At 51.1% G+C, this 21,048-nt stretch overlaps 2 protein-coding genes across 3 annotated transcripts; both read right to left on the reverse strand.

Moving 5' to 3' along the window:
* Positions 1-1,819: 1,819 nt before the first annotated feature.
* On the reverse strand, positions 1,820-3,537 carry LOC133348857 (AMP deaminase 3-like). The gene has a single exon (XM_061561923.1). It carries the CDS (start codon positions 3,535-3,537, stop codon positions 3,277-3,279), a length of 261 nt encoding a protein of 86 aa, XP_061417907.1. The 3' UTR covers positions 1,820-3,276.
* On the reverse strand, positions 1,820-20,587 carry LOC133348829 (AMP deaminase 3-like). 2 transcript variants are annotated; one of them, XM_061561867.1, is made up of 13 exons: positions 20,330-20,587; positions 16,065-16,353; positions 14,511-14,691; positions 13,421-13,667; positions 11,967-12,096; positions 11,252-11,443; positions 10,816-10,947; positions 10,026-10,189; positions 8,259-8,385; positions 7,363-7,523; positions 5,869-5,989; positions 4,719-4,892; positions 1,820-4,071 (listed from the first exon to the last, which is right to left on the reverse strand). In XM_061561867.1, exons 2-13 carry the CDS (start codon positions 16,332-16,334, stop codon positions 3,835-3,837), a joined length of 2,136 nt encoding a protein of 711 aa, XP_061417851.1. In that variant the 5' UTR covers positions 16,335-16,353; positions 20,330-20,587; the 3' UTR covers positions 1,820-3,834. The 2 variants fall into 2 exon arrangements, with proteins under 2 accessions (XP_061417851.1, XP_061417850.1); XM_061561866.1 differs by lacking the exon at positions 20,330-20,587 and adding an exon at positions 18,891-19,106.
* Positions 20,588-21,048: the final 461 nt, after the last annotated feature.

Genomic DNA, 21,048 nt, shown 5'->3' on the forward strand with positions numbered 1-21,048 from the left:
GTGGCGGCAACGTGGACACCGTGCAGGAGAAATTTCAAATGGGCTATGGGAACGGACAGCATCGTGTCGCAGTGACAGAAAAAAACGCGACTGCTCTGCAACGTGAAATGTGTGGCCAACGAGTAAAACACTTAAGACGCTACGTGAAACCAATGCCTGACTGGCACAAAGACAAATATCCCCCGTGTAGCCTTCACAAACTCTTGGGGAAAGTGCTGTTAGCGAGCACCTATGAATGCCACCACGGCACACGAGGGCGGTGGGTGGCCAACACCACGCCCGGCCCCCTTTGTCTCCCCAGTGGCGATGTTTACACACCGCACCAGATACTCGTTTGAGGCCGAGTCGACCTAGGGGGGGGGGGCCGGGACCGGTTCAGATAATCGTCACCGGTGTTGGCCGTGAGCGGGAATCGAACCCGGGTCGCCGGGTTCAGTAGCGCACCGCGCTAACCGCTGCACCGCCGCTCCCCACAAAACACTCGGACGCAACATGAAACGTCGGACCAAGGGCACGTGTTTGGAATCCCCCCCACGTCCCCCCACCAACGCTCCACGCTTACCGAGTTACCAACACGAACCAACTTGCCTAGGCAAGCAACGACTAAAAGTCGGTGTAACTTACGTGCCCCTGCTCAATTTGTCTTTCGATGATTTACCTTTAAAAAAAGTCTGGCCGTGCCTCGCACCCCCCCCCGGGGATGCGTGGATGAACCCGAGGTTAAAGCGCCACTGGCGTAGAGTTTACAATGGGCCTGGCGGGATCGGGGAGAAGTTTTCCGAGTTGTGCCCCCACGTTTAGAATGGACATCACGCGTTTGGGTTATTTAGATTGTTTGGCTGCTATAGATCTCCACGTGATAAGCCGCCACTTCGTTGAGCTATCGTTTGTGATGGCCAGATCGCTTTTGAAAGAGAAGGCGCCTTTTGGCGTCATCTGGTCCAACCAATGTGAGACTAGGCTCTAAGAAAAGCTGTCTCGGTTGTGGACCAATCAACTTCAAGGACAGTGCACATCATCAGAGTTATGTCTTTTGTTTGTATTATGACTGCAGGTATTGCGGTCTATGCAAACATGACTCCTTGTAAAAATGTGTCAGTTTTGTTGCCAGATAGAAGGGTAAAAAAACAATTATCATATTTTTACTGGCAAATGAGGTTCCCATAGAGAAGCTAAGAGCTCGGTGGGCTTTATCCGGTGAGATCAAAAAAATAGTTTAGTTTTGTTTGTATATTTTTTAATGATTTGTTTACATTTCCTATACTTTGTACTCCTATCGTGTTTTTGCATGTGTTGTAACATTCTGACCTGCCCCACCTGGACATTTGTGAAAAAAGAGCTTTATTGCTCATCGGATTCCTCCAGTATTCTGATTCAGTTCTATCTTGATTTGAAGCTTTCGTGACTGCAGGAATCCATACTCCTTGGTTCTTTCGGTAAAGTCACGTAGGTAGAAAAATTATAGATCAAGACGTTTCGATCAAAACACAAGCAATCGTCATCAAGTGGGACAACCACAGCAAGAAATTCTACATTCACGGGACGGTGACGAGTCTATTCGCAGGACAACTGTTGATCTTATGAGTAACGTTCTTCATCTTGGTACTTTCCTTACCACACGTGGAGTCTGCTCTCCTGGTCCCAAGTTGTCCACTAAATCCCCTCCCTGGCCATCTCCACAACCACCCCAGAGCCCCGGCGTATCCTGGTCACAGTACTGTGCTCGTAATGGAGGAGAGGTGTGCACTCAGATCTAGAAGAGAATGGAGATGCACTTCGCCAGTACACACAGGACATGATTCGAGCCCACACGCCGCTGCACAAGCTACACTTTATTTGTGTATTATTCAACAGTCTCAATATATGTTTTGCAAGCGCTGAGCGTTGTTAGCCTAACACATATGTACGGTAAACGAATTATTAAACTGGAAGACGTATTATTCTAAACCTTGTCCAGGATACGCAATGCAGAGATAATCTGGGTAGACCTAAGTGCCATTTATGAGAGGGAGTTGCTGTTCATGTGAAGTGAAGGTTTGGGAGAGTGAGTGAACTCACTTAGGACTAATTATTTAGGTGGGCAAGGCACGTGTGGTGTCGGCGCCAGAACCAGCAATGCTGATGCTCACACACTCCACCATGTGAGCCTAAAGGCTCGGTAAACAAAAATGAGTTTGTATTTGCGCCATTTTATCGCGCCAGGCTATCACGAAAGAAGGTGCTACGTTCCACAGGCGGTTCGCAATAGGGGACAATGCCGATTTGTGGGTATTTTTTGCTAAATTTGTCACATTTGAAGAGCAGTGACACTGGCAAACAACATAGGTAAGGCCCAAATCGGGCACAAATTTCAGCTATGATGATGCCCAACATACGCATTGATATGACTGTGATCAATTGCGTCATAGTTCAGTGCAACAATATTTTTGCTGACGCTTTCCTTAGCTGCATGAACATCTTGGTGCCAGGTATTATCAAGAGTGGATGGCAAATACCCATAGTTCAGTGCTTCGGAGACAAGGGTACCCACATGAAGTAGACACCGCGTGTATATTTCTGACTTTAGCTTGGATTTATTTTGCCAAGTGCTAGGTATTTAATCCTGGCCCACGCTACCTTGTCCCCATAGATGGAGACATCTTTGTTACGATAGGTTGTTAGACTTAAGTGTACGAGTTCAATGCAATGTATTTATCGTTAGAAAGTATTGTTATTCAAATCACAAAGCGTTAAAACAATGTTACATTAGTTATGTAAGTACATACAATTCCTGTAATAAGCATTACGCTGTATAAAATTAAATTATTATCGTCCTTATTATTCTATGGACTTTTTCTGATGTCGGGAGCTTGACTGTTTCCTGTCACCCCATGTGGTTCGTGTTGTGTTCACCTCCGTACCCTGTATCGTGTCCGTGTTGTGTCTCTGGTGTCCTCTCTCTCGTTAATGTTGTGTTCACCTCCGTGTTGCATCTCTGCGGTGTGTCGTACCAGTTTTGATGTTCAATGTGGTTCGCAATGTTCAGTGTTTAGAGAAGTAATTTGCACGAATTAAGCTAAATTAAATTGAATTATTAAAGTTGCACATCTTGTTTCATTGATAATAAGGCAGAATCACTACAGTCCTTCCCATATCTCATTTACCTCCACAAATACCTTGTGGCAATCGTAGACATGTCTGGGCGCTCGTTTAGGAAATGTAAGGAAGCGAATGAGAGGCCCTGCTGGCAGTCTTACACCGCTAAATGTGATCACGGCCCACCCCCCCAAGCGGGCCTCACGGGGGTGAGGAAGGTCGGGCCTTGGTCAGCAGCTCCAGCTCCTGGCACAGCGTCTCGTGGCGGAACGCCACGCGGATGGGTGCCACGTTGCTCTTGGTGGCGTCGTTCCCTTCGGGCCCCTCCTCCAGGTACTTGTCGCCCAGGAACTCGCGCTTTTCCTGCACGGAGTCAACAGCAGATGTCTTTACGTGTACAGTACAGTATATCACGGTCGCTGAGCAGAGGCCCCAAAGGCCCAAAAGCCCTTCCTGCGACATCAAATTTTCGGATCCATTCCAAACACATTTTTCTTGGATTGTGCTGAATGTGCTGTTGTGTGTGGAGGACTGCTGTGCCACGTGCTGCCATTTGCTGAGCTGCCGTGCCACGTGCTGCTGTGTGCGGGGCTGCCGTGCCACGTGTTGCTGTGTGCGGGGCTGCCGTGCCGCGTGTTGCTGTGTGCGGGGCTGCCGTGCCACGTGTTGTTGTGCGCTGAGCTGCTGTGCCACGTGTTGCTGTGTGCGGGGCTGCCGTGCCACGTGTTGCTGTGTGCGGGGCTGCCGTGCCACGTGTTGCTATGTGCGGGGCTGCCGTGCCACGTGCTGCAGTGCGCTAGGCTGCCGTGCCACGTGCTGCAGTGCGCTGGGCTGCCGTGCGCCGCTGTGTGCGGGGCTGCCGTGCCGTGCGCCGCTGCGGTTACCATGTGGGAAGAGGCCGCTCTGCCGCACGCTGTTGCTGGCGATCTCGCACAGGTCGCACGTGCTCAGCTTCCAGAAGTGCGCCGCCGTCGCGTACTCCTCCACCAGCGCCTCCTGCTCGCGCCACCACACCCCACACCCCACACCCCACACCCTCGTCATTGCCGCTTGGGCTGATCTCGCTCGAGCTTGTAACCGCCCCCTGCTCCCTTATCCTCGTGCGGCTCGTCGTTACCATCCAGGCCACTTGTTGCGTTAATTTATCGTTATGCCGCTCATCACCGCCTGGGCCACTCCGTAAAGCTCATTACCATTTGGGACGCTCCCTGCTGTCCATTGCTGCCATGGATAAAATTGGTTTGGAAAGCCAATAGGCCGATGGACTAAACGTGTATTTACGTGTGGCGGCACAGAATAGAGTTACGCGTGTATTTATTTTCATCAATCACATCGGCCAGTGTTCGCAAGGCCACTGGTGGCCCCTGGTGGCCTTTAGTGCGGCCCCTAACGTGCGGCCCCCGACAATACACTAATGGTGAACACATGCCATGCAGGCAGTGTGGCAGCCCTCACACTGAATTTGCCCCCCCTCTGAAAATTAATGAAGAACACGAACATTCTCCATCAGCTGGCAACCATTACAATTGTGCAAATGTCACCGAATGTTGGTTTGTTAACGATTCTTGAGTGACGAGGCCGTAATTGCCTCTGGTTTCTCTGGAAAGAGCTGTAACATCTGTAGGGGCGGCCGCCTGCGTTACCTGCGTGAAGTGGAACTGTAGGGGGTCATCCGAGGACAGGGAGACCGTGAGGCCCTTGTGGTAGAAGTCGAGGAAAGGGTTACGTGAGTACTCGAGGAAGAGGCTGTTGTTGCTGATGGGCGACATGGCGATGGGAATCTGGCACAGGTAGTACAGGTACTGCAGCACGGGACTCTGCGACGGGGGGGGGGGGGAGAGGGGCGGGGGACAGCGGATGGACAATCCATCCGTCAGTTCGCTCGGACAGCTGGGGTCCGCAACGACCTCTGCTTGTGACCTCGTCCCAAGTCTCATTGGCAGCAGCGGGCATGGAGCAACTGATGTATCCAGCAGAGGCGAGGTCTCGACCAAGTCGGTGAAGCACACAGTAATAGGTTTTTACCCTTTTATCTGGCAACAAAACTGATAAATGCTTACCCCGAGCTCTCAATACTCTGATGGTGCATTGTCTTTGAGTTGTGCGCTTTTTGGCGTCATCTGATCCAACACCATGTGAGACTGGGCTCTAAGAAAAGCTGTCTCGGGTGTGGACCAATCAATTTCAAGGACAGTGCATACATGATCAGAGTTGTCTTTTTGTTTGCATTTTGACCGCAAGTATTGTGGTTAATGCAAACATGATCCCTTGTAAAAAGGTGTCAGTTTTGTTGCCAGATAAAAGGGTAAAAACCTATAACTATATCTTGCTACTGGCAAAGGAGGTCTCATAATCGGTGAATTATGTCTGCCTGATATGACCTCACTGCTGAGCGTGAGGGCTGTATGATCTCAGTGGTGAGCAGCGAGAGCTTCGTGAGCAGGGGTAGATTCGTCCCGGTGCATTGTTGTCCGAATTGCACGTCAATGTCCTGAAGCCCCGTCACGTCGTTCTTGACAGCTGTCCACCCACACAGATCCGTGTGGACAAGTGTGCAGATAAATATGATGTGCGCAGGGTGCTTTTCTTCAGCACCTGGTTAGCCAAAAGACTGGGCAGAAATGTTCAGAGAGTACATCGATCACTTTGAAGTGGCATCAGTATCGATTTTAAACTCGTTTCCAAGAGAAATGAAGACTTCGAGTCGAGTTGATATTGTTTAACCAGGCACGAGTCTCGTTTGCCAGAGTGACCTGGTTGTTCCTCGGAGGTGGAATATGGGGTGGTCCTGACCTTGCTGAGGTTGATGCCGTGCGAGATGTTGTCGGAGGTGAGGAAGGAGTCGGCCAAATGTGCGACAGAGCCAGCCTCTCCACAGTGCGGCCGGAACACAAACGTGTTCATGTTGCACAGTCTGTTCGCACAGCAGCAGTAGGGGTCATGTATGAGCAGACATCATCTATACACGTGTGTGTGTGTGTGCTTATTATGCGTGCGAGTGTGTTGACGTAAGTAGATATGTGAGTGGGAGGTGGTGTCCATAATATAGGTTTTTTTGATCGCGTAAATATAAATGTGTCGTTAAACCCGCCACCACCCGACACAGCCAATTCGTAAGGTTTGTCACGTAAACAGAACGTGCCGATTCGTTACTCGTACAGCACACCGGTGTATTGTAGAGCAAATCTACAACATTTACGATCTGAGTACGACGTTTCGCCAGTAATTACAATTAGCCTCATCAGGCGACAGCCAGATTATGTCGAGAAATCCTCCTGTTTCCTTCCTTAAATAGAGGGGTAGATGTGATGACGTCACTTGCGAGCCCTTCATAAAAATTTCAATGGGTATCCATTGCCGGTTGGTATTATTCATATGGTAATCAGCGTACATTATTAATGTTCTTGTACCTCCTGTCGTTAACGTGCAATAAAATAGCAGTATCTGTTAATGTCTGCGTACACATAATCCCTATTGATGTATGGTGACCTGTATGGTGGTGTCGTATTTAGAACCCGAGTTAGATTCCTGCTAATGGCCAATATCAGTGGTCATTATCTGAATCATCCTGGGCCTCCCCTAGGGTTGTTTGACCCTTAAAAATGAATCCCAGGTGCGGTGTTTAAACATCAGCATAAAGGCTGCTGGGTGTGAAGCTGCCCTAACCCGCCCAGTCATGCTTCGTGACCACCTTTTATTTTCCTTTTTGTTGTTGTTCATGAATGAATGTAGTCATGATTTAGAATGTTTGTTTTACATTATCAACCAGTTCCCTATTCCTGTAAGCTGTAAAGCACATGTACCGCTACTTGCTGTTTGTATCGTGACCTATGTAACCACGATTGTAACTAAGATCCAGAACTGTACGACATTTACCGTCGCAGGACGCTTCTTGGACCCTTCCTGCTGAAATCTGAAAAGCTGAACAAGATCTCACTTAACTCTAGATTTAAAGTTTTCTTACTCTTTGGTTTTTTCAGTAAAGCCACGTAGGTAAAAAATGTAAATAAATTAAATCACGACGTTTCGGAGGCAACACAAGCTTCCGTCTTCAGGTGGAACCGTCACAGCAAAATTACTGATACAGTAAAAAACCAAAGAGTAAGATCTCACTTACAGCACCTGCCCCACCAGTCTGTAATGGCTACCTGGGGGCCCTGTGCCTTTTGTGCTTTTGTGCAGCAACCGTGCACGCTCGCATCCCCGTTTCACCTCCCACGCCCCCCCCCCCCCGCCCCCGCCTGCACCTGCGGCACGTGACCCTGTCGCCCGAACGGCGCCGCTCACCTGCGCAGCTGGTTGAGCATGGCCACGTTGGCGAACATGTAGTAGACGTAGTAGGAGTACGGGGGGTTCTCGGCACTCGTCCACTCCTCGGGGGCCGGGCTGTCCGGCAGGAACAGCCCCTCGGCCAACGACTCGTCGCTCACCGAGTCGAACCCCGTCACCTGCGGTTCACGAGCAAAACGGGAGACTTCTTAGGCGGTGGAGGCGCAAGCGCGGATCAAAGTGGTGCGTGGCGGGATGGTGGGCGCAGTGGGGACGATTGTTCCTCGCGCCGAGAAGGGCCCGGGTTCGATTCCCGACCGGGAAACTTTCCCCCTGCTCTGCATGGATTTCGTTCCCATAGGTAAAAGAACACACAATGCCACTAGCAGTGACAAAGATATCCCAATCCTGAGAAATGTCGTGCAAACATCTCAATTGAGATGACACACAGCAACATCGCCCCCCTACTGCGAGAACTTGGCAGGGCCCCCATTTAATAGAACAATAAATATATAATAAACGAATACAATTCATATTCATTTGAAGAATCTAAAAATAAGGCCGATATATGAATATTTGTACGACCTTGAAATATATACTTTTATGTATTTGTACATGATATGAAAATTCAACAACCCTTAAGTTATCCTTTTTTTATTCGAAACTCATCCCGAGCAGTAACTAACAACAGCTGTTTTTGGAATGTAATGGCAGTTACTTTTGGTCTTGAGGAAGAAATGATTGATGGCGGTAACAGAACTCTACGGCAGTAAATAGGGTTTGGTTACGGGGGTCTCATTGCATCGGCCTGGAGCCAAGTGGATTTTCTCTTCACTGCGCCGGTCGCTATGCAGCGCCACCGCTGCCGCTGCTACCGCTGCTGCTGCGGAGGAGGAGGAGGAAGAGGCACGTACGTGCTGGAGGAAGTTATGCAGGGTCGGGTTGGAGTCCGGGTTGAGGGTCACCTCGAACAACGGCAGAAAGATGTTCTCCAGCATCGCCCCGAAACTCGGGATGATGTTCCTCGTGCGGAAAATATGACTGCGAGCGAGCACAGCGAGAGGTGAATGATTCAAACAGCCCGGCAAGCCGGTGCATTCGAGGAGCCTGCCGTTTTACCAGGGATTCAAATACAAAAATAAACGTTTGCGTGGAAACACGCACGCACAAGTACCAACGGACGGACGTGTCATGCCTGTACTAAAATGCCGATTGTACTAAATGCAGCATGTTATATATATATTTATTGTTATATTGATATACTCTTGAAAAGTATTTTATTGCCAATGTTGGACAAAATATACAGAGATCTGAGCATTGGTACTGGTGAGCCGTGGTGAGTTTATTAGTGATTTGTTGAGGGGTTTTGTATTTTTGTAGAAACACGTGCAGTGCCCACGTACAGATGGACGGACGGACACACAATTTCCTCGCAAAGCAATAAGTGGCCTGTCGGCTCCATTTTAAAAAAAACAGGTGCGATATTCACAGACAACAGAAATAGGGTTCCTTTCCTGTAGTCCAGAGGTCGCCGGAGTTGAAAGGATGGTGCAAGTTTCTTAATTCCCCACCGACGACTGTCCACGCAGCAATTAAAATGGGTACACCAGAGGAAGTCGATCCGTAGGTCACATGTGGTGGGCAAAAGTGTGGGTACTCTCGCCTCTTCTACGTTGTCGAGCCACCAAAGAAACGAGGCCACTCACGAGAGGGACTGAGCAGTGGCCAGTGGTCGCAAACGCGTTTTGATTCCTTACCCGTACCCGGCCGCACCAGGGTCGCAAATGGGTACCCGTTCCCTACCCGTACCCTACCCGAAATGAGTGACAAACGGCGACTCACCAGTGACTCACAGGCCTACCCGTACCCGTACCCGGCCGCACCAGGGTCGCAAACGGCTACCCGTACCCGGCTGGGTATGGGTAGCCGGGTATCGGGTAGGGTACGGGTATCGGATACCCGGTTGCGACCTCTGGCAGTGGCATGAGTAAAAAATGTTTGGGCTGCACCCATTTCTTTTTACTGGAGTCCAATTCTGCACATTACAGTGGGATCTGAGACATTGCTGAGAGCATCGTACATGTAATGCGGTGGCCACGTAGCATGCATGCAAGGCTTGTGGATGGCAGTCGTGCCTTCCTGCTGTTTGTGAGCAGCACGCCTTTGCGCCAAGTTAAATAAAAAAATTTCCAACCTGCACACATTCTCCTGCTGTGATGGGTTTTCTCATCAACGCAAAGAAAGTGTTGTATCTTGAAATGAAACGTTATTTCGTACTCAAATGAGCATCGAGGCTGTGTTCTTCTCCTCTTTAGGTGGCGCTCATTAAAATGGCACCAGCCACTCTGGAACGCTATGCCACTGCACACGCACAGCATCCAAGCACAATTTTTACTTTCAAGCGGCAGCTCAAGACTCTCACCTGTTCAGGATCTCACCTGTTCAGGCAGTCACTTATTTTTGGCTCACCCGTTCAGGCTCTCACCTGTTGAGGCTGCATACAAGGGACGTTGTTGACCTCTTGACTCTGCACCTCCCGAGTGCTCGATCGAACATTGCGTCTGATTCGCGAATTATGCGCGTGTTAATTGCGTTTTTCTTATCATTATAAAGTTACTTCATGTTCGCTGTGAGAGTCAACGAACGAGCGAGGCACCGAGCGAGCGAGCGAGCGGACGTACTAGATGCGCGGAACCTGGATGACCCAGCGCAGGTGGGGCGAGTACACCTGGTGCTGCTCGAACCAGCCGGCCAGCTTCTCCCAGTCCCCCCGCGAGCGGCCGTACACCGACATGCGTGGCTCCGCGTACTGGTAGCGGCTCGCCTCCAGACGCCGGCCCACATTCTGCGGCGTGGCCCCGCACCAAGAGAGACGGTAAAACAAAAAGTAAGTCAAAGCGATTTCCTGCTCCAGCGAACACCGAGGCATTGGTGCTCATCCTAGAGCCCCGAGCTGTTGGTGGACATTCCTAATTCTCATGGCGGGGGCGAGTCTATCCACAGGACAAGCATAGTTGAATTCCTCACAGAGTGTTACTCGTTCAATTAACCGCAGAGGAAAGATGATGGGCTGAGTCAACCCCCCCTCCCCCCTCCCAGGATTTGAACTCGCAACCTACTGATTGCGAGCCGCTCACTCTATCGCTGGGTTACTTAGTTGATACGACAGCATGGACGGATGAGTAAGAGAGAGTGGGTGTGTGTGCGCATGTGTTGGTGTGTGTGCGATCGTGTACTTGCTGCTTGTACATCCACAGCCTGGTTCTCCATGTACATATTCCCTTCTCGGATTGTGCCCTGCCCAAGCCCACTTCTTTTTAAAATCAATAATAATACAAATATTTTACAGCCGTTTATCAGCCCACGGGTACACTACAGGTGATTTTGTCACAGGCTCATTGTCAAGACGACGCGTCTCCTTGTGCGCCGCCTGTGGTGTCGCGTGTGCTGTGTGCGCGAGTGTCTCCGTGCCTTCACGAGCATCGCAAAGTATTTTCCGCTCATGTGGTTGTTGGTCTTGAGGAAGACGTTGCGCAGCTCGCTGGAGCCCAGTGGGTTGTACTTGTCGTTGAAGCGGTCGAATCGCTGGAACGTGTCGCGGTCCTGCGCGAGACACGCCAGCCGTCGCCGCGGTTCCGTGATTCCCCTCGAGCACACAGCATTGCTCATCAACTCCCCCACCAAATAAAAGATGGTTAAATTCAACAATTCAATAACATTTATTCACACGAACCAATATTAACCAGGGCGACTGCGGGCCGAGAACGCTGAAACGTCTGCAACAAAGCGGCAAACGCTCTCCCGCTCGGCCACGTCGACACCCCTGCTTAAACAGTTTGTTGATGGTTCATTCATTAAACAACAACTTGTCAAGAGAGGCTACCGTCCGTGCGCATGTGTACCGCACCACGTGCACGTCCAGGTTGTCCAGGTCGATGGAGTCGCTGCGCAGGTGCAGCTGCGCAAAGAGCTCGGCCAGCGTGAGCTCGCGGCCGTCGGGACCGCGTGACACGGGGACGCCCTCCTCGCGCGCGCTCCGCATCATCTGCAGCAGCTCCCGCGCTGTCATGCACGCCGCCGCGTGGATGTGCGTGTCCACCTGCCCCACAGAGACAAAGGCGAAGAATGATCGCCCGTGTAGCCTGCACAGGCCGTTGGGGCAAGCGCATTTGCAAACACCTAATGAAGGCTGGCATGGCGCACGAGAGCGTGGGGTGCAGCCAGCCATAAACGAGGTGCTGTATTCACTTAAGGCTGAGGCGTCAACCTCGGGGAGGCTCGCGATCGGTGCAGATATTTGCCACCGGTGTTGGCCGTGAGCGGGAATCAAACTCGGACCGTTGGGTTGAAAGCACTCACCACCGCAGCACCGCTCCCACCTAGCCCGCACACAAAAATACGACTGCTCAAGATGAGTGGCAGGTGGATATGGACGGCCTCTACATCAGTGATGGTGTGTGCTCAGCATTGGCCCTGGTGCAAGGGGTTCAACTCCCCCTCTCCCTGTTCATATCCGCTCCCCTCTTGGTAGTCCGGTGCCTGAGCCTCCCCGGCCCTTGGGCTATGGTGCAGTTGTGCGGGCTGCACCAAAGTACAAGACCACGAGAGGGTGGCCACCGTACCTTCACCACGTTCTCAAAGTCGCGGCAGCCGTCCACCTTGAGCTGGATCATCTCGGCCAACTCGTTCGTCATCTGATGAACCTGAAACTTGGCGGCCAGGAGCTTGAGGCGTCGCTGGCAGAATGTCTTGCTGTGACACAAACACGCAGACACAACGGGAAGGAGAGAATCATCTCCGAACATCAAGCCCCGTGGCAGTGCAGCACACGTCAATTGATCTCGTCGTACCTCACTGATCTCATCAAGGGGCACAAACCACCATCGCGCGGAACTCCGGTCATCTTCGCAGCATTGGCTCTGGGCTGCTGGCCATCGGACAAAGACGGCCGCCGCATCGCGCGCTTTCAGATGCATTTCTGCGGCCGTCTGGAACGCTCCTCCTTCCGATATTAGGAAGCCACTGGAGCTATGTACTTTTAAATAATTTAGAGTGAAAACTAATTTCTTTAGCACCACTTTCTGTGTTGAGTTTGTTGTCCTTCACCCCGCACCTCCGATTGGCACGGGTGGCTGCATACGGTGCAAAAGAAGTTCAACATGCATACATACAAGTGGCGTCGGGGCTGCAGGCGTTTCAGCACGGGGTGCCGTTCCCATTCTGCACAGTCTGCATATCCTGTAGGTGCACTGGCACTCGAGCGAGTCACGATGCAGCTTGAAGCCTGAGAGATTTCACAACGGGCTTAGGGAAGTGAACTGGTTGCTCAACTTGCTGTAGCGTGACCCACGGTGGTATCGGAGCGGAAGCCGACCCTAGAGCAGCCATGCAGCATGTGCCCTGGACGCCTCGAAAGCATCGAGTCACTGCTGAGGCCGGATGTTTTGCCATTCCCTTCCCTGCCACCCACATGCCCCCAAAACATATAACGATGACTATTGCAAGCAGTTCTGGTGAGGCAATGGTTGGACCAATTAATTTAAAACCGAGTGCGCTGCCATGGAAATCCTTCATTGAGGAGTGTTTTTCTATACCCTTGTGTTGCTTTGGCCGAGGAGGGACATTCTTATCGCTGAATAACTATTTCTTACAAATGGACATTTTAGACCTGACACCCAAAAAATAATAACCTACTCTTGTGAATCTTGTCACACTTTTAAGCCCGATTAAACAACCGTTTCCTCCGACAGGAACCGGTTCAATACCAGTATGGGACGCCATTGTGTAACATCTTTAATCATCGATGAAACAGTATATCATTACATATTTTTAAAGGTGTATCATTTTATACAGTATTTTATTTGCATTTTTTACAAGGTTTTTATTCTTACATAGTTTTTGTTCCTGGAATAATTTAATTCTCTTTCAAAAAATGTAATCGGAACAGATATACTGCTGCCATCTTGACAGAACCCTGTGGGAATTGCTACGTGCATCTCAAGGGTGTGTGCTGGTAACATAAAAGATTACTAACAAATAGGATTGTTACACAGAGAGAGGGTCACGGGTGACTCACAGGGGCCCATCCTGCACAAGACCGAGCAGCACCCCCAGGTCGCTGAGGTGGGAGGACAGGCCGATGGTCGCGTCGCAGGGCAGGGCCCAGGCTTGGCCGTCCTCCTGGGCCTTCTCATCGGCGTAGAGGACGGCCACGCCGCGCACCATGGCCACGCGGCTCGGTAGGGTCAGCGCGGCCGGGGTCACTGGGGACGGCGTGGCCGCATCGGCGGCCTCAACCGCCGTCACGTCCACCGTCGCGAAAGCTGCACAGTTGTTGAAATCATCATCATCATCATCATCTTAATCGCTATCACAGTACTGAAAGATGTCCACTCTAACTTTATACTGCTTATAACTCGAGAACAAAAAGTAGTAGAAGGATGAATGAGCCACCAAACATTTGCAAGCAAAAAATCCCTCCAAAATGCAACGTGGCTTTTTGAGAGGAAATGAGCTAACTTTGACCTGGAGAGCAAGCACAAATGTTTTAAACCAGTGAAAAAATAACTCTGCAACGACCACCTCACTGCCATCTGCCAGTCAAGAGATTGAGTGCACAATGTCGTGTGCAGGGACAAGGTGAGGAGGGAGATGAGGGACTGCGCTTTCTGCGTCCATGGGACCATTCCTTTTAAATTAAAATGAAGCATCAAGTAGGTTGTACCGACATGTGCGGAGTGCATGTATATAAGCAATCCCCGATGCGAGGCCGATGCCCATCCAAGCACAGTCTGGGCCCTGCTCGGTCAGCTACCTTGAACTAACGAGATTGGGTGCATTCTGGGTGATTTGAGCATCGGCTTGTAACAAGCATCTGCCTGCAGTGCCAGTCCCCATACCGCTTGTGTATCGGGCAGTGGCAAGGAGACACGGTGGCAAATCCAAGGGCGGGGTGAGGAAAATTTCCTTCCCCCCAGAAAAAAGATGCCTTGATTGTTTTTTATGAGTGTCGAGCCCTATCGTTTTTTTCAACCCTAACATTTCAGGTCCGCTCCCCCCCCCCCCCCACTCCACTGCCATCTTGGGAAATTTCAAGCTTCATGCCCGGCGCTCAACCCTGACGGGGGAGCTCGTGCGATGGGGACCGCAGGCCTCGCCGTGCGCACCTGGGTAACCGTTGGGCAGGCCGTCTTCCGTGCCACAGCCGTCCACTTTGTCTCCCGGCGGCCGCAGGAAGCGCGTGGCGGTGCGTGGGAAACGCTGCAGTGAGGCCGCCATGCGCTCCTGCCGCGCTCGCATGGCTGCCATCAGCTTGGCCGCAATGTCCTGCAGCTCGGCTGGCCTCACCTGGGACAGGAGAGGGCAGGTGGTGGGCGCAGAGAACTTCTGTGTGAGCAGACAACTTAAAAGAGGCCTTCATCTAGCAGTGCATTGATCATGGCTGGTGACTGTCTTTGCGAGCAGATGGTCTGTAATCAATAATTTCCCTCGGTATTCATTCACAGTTGTGTTTTCCACTGCTGTCCCTCAAACAATTACAGTATTTGCCTTTGTTTGGCAAACTTTTGCATGACTCTTTTGCTCACAACTCCCTCTTACCCAACTGTCTGCCCTCTCCGTTATGTTCAACGATTATTAACTGGAGTTATCGTTCCCATCGCTGTAATTACGGTCAACAGTAAATCCTAAGTGGTGAATATATTATTCGTTTATATTTACCATCCACTGTACCATGTTCAATCTGTGTATATTCCCTGCTATGCCACATCAGAGACATGGAGATTGATGAAACGGAACAAATGCTGAGGGTGGTGGGGGTGGCAGGATGATTGGAGTCAGTATAACTATTAAAACGAAACTTTTATTTATTTTACCAGGTAAGGCCCACTGAGCTATGTAGTTTTTTCAGAAGCGATCTGGCCACAAATGATAGCCCAACAAAGTGGTATATCATATGAAGATTTATAGCAGCAGCTATGATTCGAAATGTGGAGGGAAAAACCAGAGGACCCGGAGAAAAATCTATGCGACCACAGGGAGAGGGGAGACATGCAAAATTAAAATATACAGCCGTCGGGGTCGAGATCGAACCCACGACCTCCTCTATACCAGGCGAGGAAGTTAACATCTCCTTGTCACCGTGGCGCCCCTGTATCCAGACACAAAGAACCTCACCTCTCCGTCTCCCCGAGGTGAGACCGAAGGGACTGAGTCAAATATGTACGTCTCCTCTGCCTTGCAGGGATTAAATCAATAATAATGTGCTTTATCAGAAATTTTTTGAGATTGTGGTCTGGGGTATGAGGACGGAACGGATTTATTTTAATGTATTTTCTCAGCGATTATTTTTCCCTGTTATGTGCATGTTTTCTCGTTATTTATATAGTAACTTTTTTTTATTTGCGAAGTAGTGGGGTTTTATTATTGTATCTTAATTTGGAGCTTTCGTGACCGCAGGAATTACTCTTTGGTTCTTTCGATAAAGTCACGTATAAAGATAAAAATAATAAATTAAATACCAGTATTTTTGTTGTACGGAACTGGATAAATCCACCTTTGAACTGTATTCAGGTGCGACTGCTTCTCATACTCGAGTCAATTTGAAATATGAATTTTAATCAAGGCTGCCTAAATCTCAAATCTAAAATGATTTCATTGATTGGTTCATTAACAGAAACGCGATGGGGGGGGGGGGGGAGTGGGGAGTCTGCTGCACCAACCCAGGTAACATCCGCAGCGCTGTCTCCCGTGATGACAACCCGGTGGAAAGACGTGGTGGACAGTGACGAGGAGGGTAGACACAGGGATGCGGAGGAGGCCTCGGGGTTGATCGTGTCTGGCTCATCCCAGGTCTTGGACTTGTGCTGCAGCAGGAAGCTTCTCGCCTCGCTCCCCGGGAAGTGCTCCTGCACGGGTTGCAGGGAGCAGCCCCCCGCGGCCAGACCCCGGTACGCGTTTGTCAAGGCCGCCCCCGTGTCCCGCGCCTCCATCGTGGCTCGGTGGGGGATTCTGGAGAGAACACAAGAGACAGACGGAGGGGATGGATCACCGATACGGCCGAGTGGGGACTCGCTTAAAACAACTGAGGTGTGGCTCACCTGTGCAAAATGTGGGCTCTTGGGGTCTGGATTCTGAATGAAGCCTGGGCGAGTCGAGATGAAAGTTAGCTGTAGTTGTGCAAGCAGGGGGTGTCTCACCTGTATAGGTGAGACGTGAAGGCTGGCCCACCTGTGCAGGTGAGGGCTGTCGGGGATTCCACGTGAAAAGTCATCACCCCCGCGTCATGTCTAAAAGACGCTACCCAATTCGTGGGGGCACGTCAAGGCACGTGGACCTCGCATGCCCGTGTGTGTGTGCGTGAGAACCACAATTGGGGGCTTGTATTGTTTTGACAGGCGTCAGTTGTGTGCCGTATTGGGGCTGCTGATGATGCTGTTATGTGTTCGCTGCTGTCTTCTGTGTGGTCATTGGTGTTGTTTTCAATCTCGTGTATGAACGCGTGTCATGCGTTGTATGTAACTGTGTGCTGTGGGTATTGTTGAGTGTCTTGTGTACAGTATTGCATTGTGTTTTGTGATGTGTTGCGTCACTTGTAGTTCACGAACCGTGCGTGTTGCATAGTGTCTCGTGTGTGTATTTAAAAAAAACACTTGGGCTATGTCCAAAAAAAGGTGTCAATTTTGTTGCCAGATAAAAGGGTAAAAAAAACAATTATCATATTTTGCTGCTGGCAAAGGAGGTTCCAATGGTGTTATTGTTTCTAGATTTGAAGCTTTTATGACTGCAAGGATTCATACTCTTAGGTTCTTTCGGCAAAGTCACGTAGGTAAAAATAAAGAATACAAATAATTGAAATAATAATAGAAAGAAAATTATTATGTTATTTATATTATTATTTCTATTATTTTTATTTATTTTTTACTTACGTAACTTTACCGAAAAAACCTAAGAGGGTGTTATTGTTGTTGTTGTCCAGCGCAGTCGCATGGAAGCGCGTCTCGCGGGTCACGCGGTGGTTCGTCTCGGGTCACGCGGTGGTTCGTCTCGGGTCACGCGGTGGTTCGTCTCGGGTCACGCGGTGGTTCGTCTCGCGGGTCACGCGGTGGTTCGTCTCGGGTCACGCGGTGGTTCGTCTCGGGTCACGCGGTGGTTCGTCTCGCGGGTCACGCGGTGGTTCGTCTCGCGGGTCACGCGGTGGTTCGTCTCGCGGGTCACGCGGTGGTTCGTCTCGCGGGTCACGCGGTGGTTCGTCTCGCGGGTCACGCGGTGGTTCGTCTCGGGTCACGCGGTGGTTCGTCTCGGGTCACGCGGTGGTTCGTCTCGCGGGTCACGCGGTGGTTCGTCTCGCGGGTCACGCGGTGGTTCGTCTCGGGTCACGCGGTGGTTCGTCTCGCGGGTCACGCGGTGGTTCGTCTCGCGGGTCACGCGGTGGTTCGTCTCGCGGGTCACGCGGTGGTTCGTCTCGCGGGTCACGCGGTGGTTCGTCTCGGGTCACGCGGTGGTTCGTCTCGCGGGTCACGCGGTGGTTCGTCTCGGGTTACGCGGTGGTTCGTCTCGCGGGTCACGCGGTGGTTCGTCTCGGGTCACGCGGTGGTTCGTCTCGCGGGTCACGCGGTGGTTCGTCTCGGGTCACGCGGTGGTTCGTCTCGCGGGTCACGCGGTGGTTCGTCTCGGGTCACGCGGTGGTTCGTCTCGGGTCACGCGGTGGTTCGTCTCGGGTCACGGCTGTTTGCAGTTGTTGCGGTTTTATTTGTTTTGGCCTCTCCGCGCAAAGTTGTTTCGCTCCGGCCTTCTTGATCGTGTGCGACACAAACAAAACGCCACACCAGCGAGCCTGGCAGGGAGCCGCAGCGAGGCATGTGCGCCATACGGTTTCAATCGCGCACATCGTCATTCGGCAACAGTTCTCTGTACGCTGATCTAGATTTTCTGTACGCCGATTTCATTTCCTTTTGGATTTAGTCTCGGGCCTCTGGAAGGACAGAGGGGCGCTGCTGATGCGTTGTTTGGTGATGCCGTTGCGATGGCCGTGGTGCACGATTCAGACAAAAAAACCCCACTCAACACAATCGCCAGTAATCACGGTATTGGCGATTGGCCTTAAAGGGTAAATACTGGCCTTGAAAGGTACAAAAAACGATAATGTACACACATATAACGACCGTGTCTTCATCGCACATACATACACACGCACGCTTTCTATTAAAGCCACGGCGGTCCAACGCAAGCAAGACTCTGGGCCGGTTTCGACATTCCACATTTCATCAACAGCCAGGGTTGAACCAACACTGTGGAATTGCAAAATGTCAAGGTCCCTTGCCTGTGCTAGATGTCAAACATGGGGGGGGGGGGGGGGGGGAGAAGTCCTCGTCATCCCCAAAATTATACACAACAATAGTTTCTTCACCACGCTGAACCGCCGATTGACAGCCATTGGATGAAGTCATCCGTATTAATAGAACGCGGCCAATAAGTCTGGGACATAAATAGTCCCTGCAGCTAGTTTAGCTTTAGCTGGGCTAACTTGCAAACGACGCGGATCTCACCTGGGAATGCCGGAGGAAGTTGCGACGAGATTCGTGTCCTCGTTTCGCCGGTTGCACGCACGCACGCACGTGCGCGAGAATGGAGTCAGCTGTGTGGGGCTTTAATAGCCGCAGGGCGGTAAAGTTCCTTCTCTGCGTAGACCCCGCCTCTTGTACCAGCGGAGGATGAGAGACACACAGATGGACTCCCCCCCCTTCTTATTCTCTGTTCCTCCAACTGCCTTTCAGTTACAGCTCGTGGTGTGGTCGCGTGAGCCTCGGTGTCACCCACCCACGGTGGCCGTGTTTGAATGTTCGCCGTGGTTTTTGTCACCATGGGCCGTGGTTTTTGTCATCATGGGCCGAGGTTTTTGTCACCATGGGCCGTGGTTTTTGTCACCATGGGCCGTGGTTTTTGTCACGATGGGCCGTGGTTTTTGTCACGATGGGCCGTGGTTTTAGTCACCATGGGCCGTGGTTTTTGTCACCATGGGCCGTGGTTTTTGTCACGATGGGCCGTGGTTTTTGTCACCATGGGCCGTGGTTTTTGTCACGATGGGCCGTGGTTTTTGTCACGATGGGCCGTGGTTTTTGTCACGATGGGCCGTGGTTTTTGTCACGATGGGCCGTGGTTTTAGTCACGATGGGCCGTGGTTTTAGTCACGATGGGCCGTGGTTTTAGTCACCATGGGCCGTGGTTTTAGTCACCATGGGCCGTGGTTTTTGTCACCATGGGCCGTGGTTTTTGTCACGATGGGCCGTGGTTTTAGTCACCATGGGCCGTGGTTTTTGTCACGATGGGCCGTGGTTTTTGTCACGATGGGCCGTGGTTTTTGTCACCATGGACCGTGGTTTTTGTCACGATGGGCCGTGGTTTTTGTCACGATGGGCCGTGGTTTTTGTCACCATGGGCCGTGGTTTTTGTCACCATGGGCCGTGGTTTTAGTCACCATGGGCCGTGGTTTTAGTCACCATGGGCCGTGCCCGAGAAAGTGTTTTTCACTTGAGGAGTACGCCTGGTGGGTATCTGAATCGTTGCGGGAGAATCCATGAAGCGGTCGTGACTGTGTGGTCCGTGGATTGAGATACAATACACGTGCAGCACAAGTATATACGCATGAACTTAATACATCATGTCAGTCCCTTATCAGTGGCCCCCACCTTATTACGGACAAATTTACAGACTTTATTGGTCACCCCGTGCCCCTTTAAATCTCAACGTTCATCCTACAAAGCCCCATCACAAGGGAGAGAGACAAATAGACGATTTTTTAAACAAAATTTCCCTGTACAAGAACACGTGTAAAACTGCATGGGTTGACAGGTATGGAACTTAAGAGGTTCATACACGGAGATCCGCAGACATAAGCACCAATTTGATCACAGAGGGCCCATCGACTCTCAGTGACCGGTTACATAAACACACAGCCTCACAGAACGAGAGACACCCATAGACTCACATCGAGATCCGTTGACTTGAAGAAGACTTCTTCCTTTGTACGGCTGGGAGATGATCAACAAATCTTATCCCGAGGTTGTCCAGTGAGCCCGGGACACAGCTTCTTGGTAGTAAGTAGCCTGGTTAACGGTTGCAATGCTGCCGGCGAATGATGGTAGCGGGGCAATGACGCTGCTATTTGGTCAGTGGTTTGTAACGTGTTGACCCACACTGTAAGTTTATTTTTAATTTTTCCGCACAGCATCTGCCGGGCCTTGGCTGAGGTTACACGAGAGAGAGGGGCTCACGGTGAGTGAGGAGAGGTGGACGGGCGATGAGTGTCAAGCGACGCTGCGTGCGGATTGAATTGCATTGCCGCAAGGACTTGGAAGAGGGTTGGGTGGAAAAGTCGTAAAACCTGTCTCAATATACAATGCCATGTTGATTTACACAGCGCTGCCGAAACGCGCCCGCATCTCTCGACGCCGCACAGATACAGTTGAGCACGTTTACTTCACAAAGATCCAGGTAACTCCGTCCCAGGTAATGACTTGAATAGGAGTCGGAGGTCAGCAGCACGGATGGCTTGGGGAGGGGGGTAAAGGTAGTTCCAGGCTATGAGAGCAACAGAGAAGAACGACCCTAGGACTTTGAGAAAGCACGTGGAGGTTGGTAGATGAGAGAGGAAGAGGTCGGAGAGTGTGTGGAGGAGAGTAGAGCGAGATGGGAGGCTGGAGGATA

Source organism: Lethenteron reissneri, chromosome 28 (genome assembly GCF_015708825.2).
Source record: "Lethenteron reissneri isolate LAM-NWPU_2019-01 chromosome 28, ASM1570882v1, whole genome shotgun sequence".
Lineage (NCBI taxonomy): Eukaryota > Metazoa > Chordata > Hyperoartia > Petromyzontiformes > Petromyzontidae > Lethenteron > Lethenteron reissneri.

Excerpts from the sequence above, each read along its gene's own strand:
- LOC133348857 (XM_061561923.1), bottom strand. The coding sequence starts at position 3,537 with ATGTCGCAGGAAGGGCTTTTGGGCCTTTGGGGCCTCTGCTCAGCGACC.
- LOC133348829 (XM_061561867.1), bottom strand. The coding sequence starts at position 16,334 with ATGGAGGCGCGGGACACGGGGGCGGCCTTGACAAACGCGTACCGGGGT. Across the intron at positions 11,444-11,966 it reads ACTTTGAGAACGTGGTGAAG|GTGGACACGCACATCCACGC; the intron begins GTACGGTGGCCA and ends TCTGTGGGGCAG. Across the intron at positions 5,990-7,362 it reads ATGCTCAACCAGCTGCGCAG|ACTGTGCAACATGAACACGT; the intron begins GTGAGCGGCGCC and ends CTGTGCGAACAG.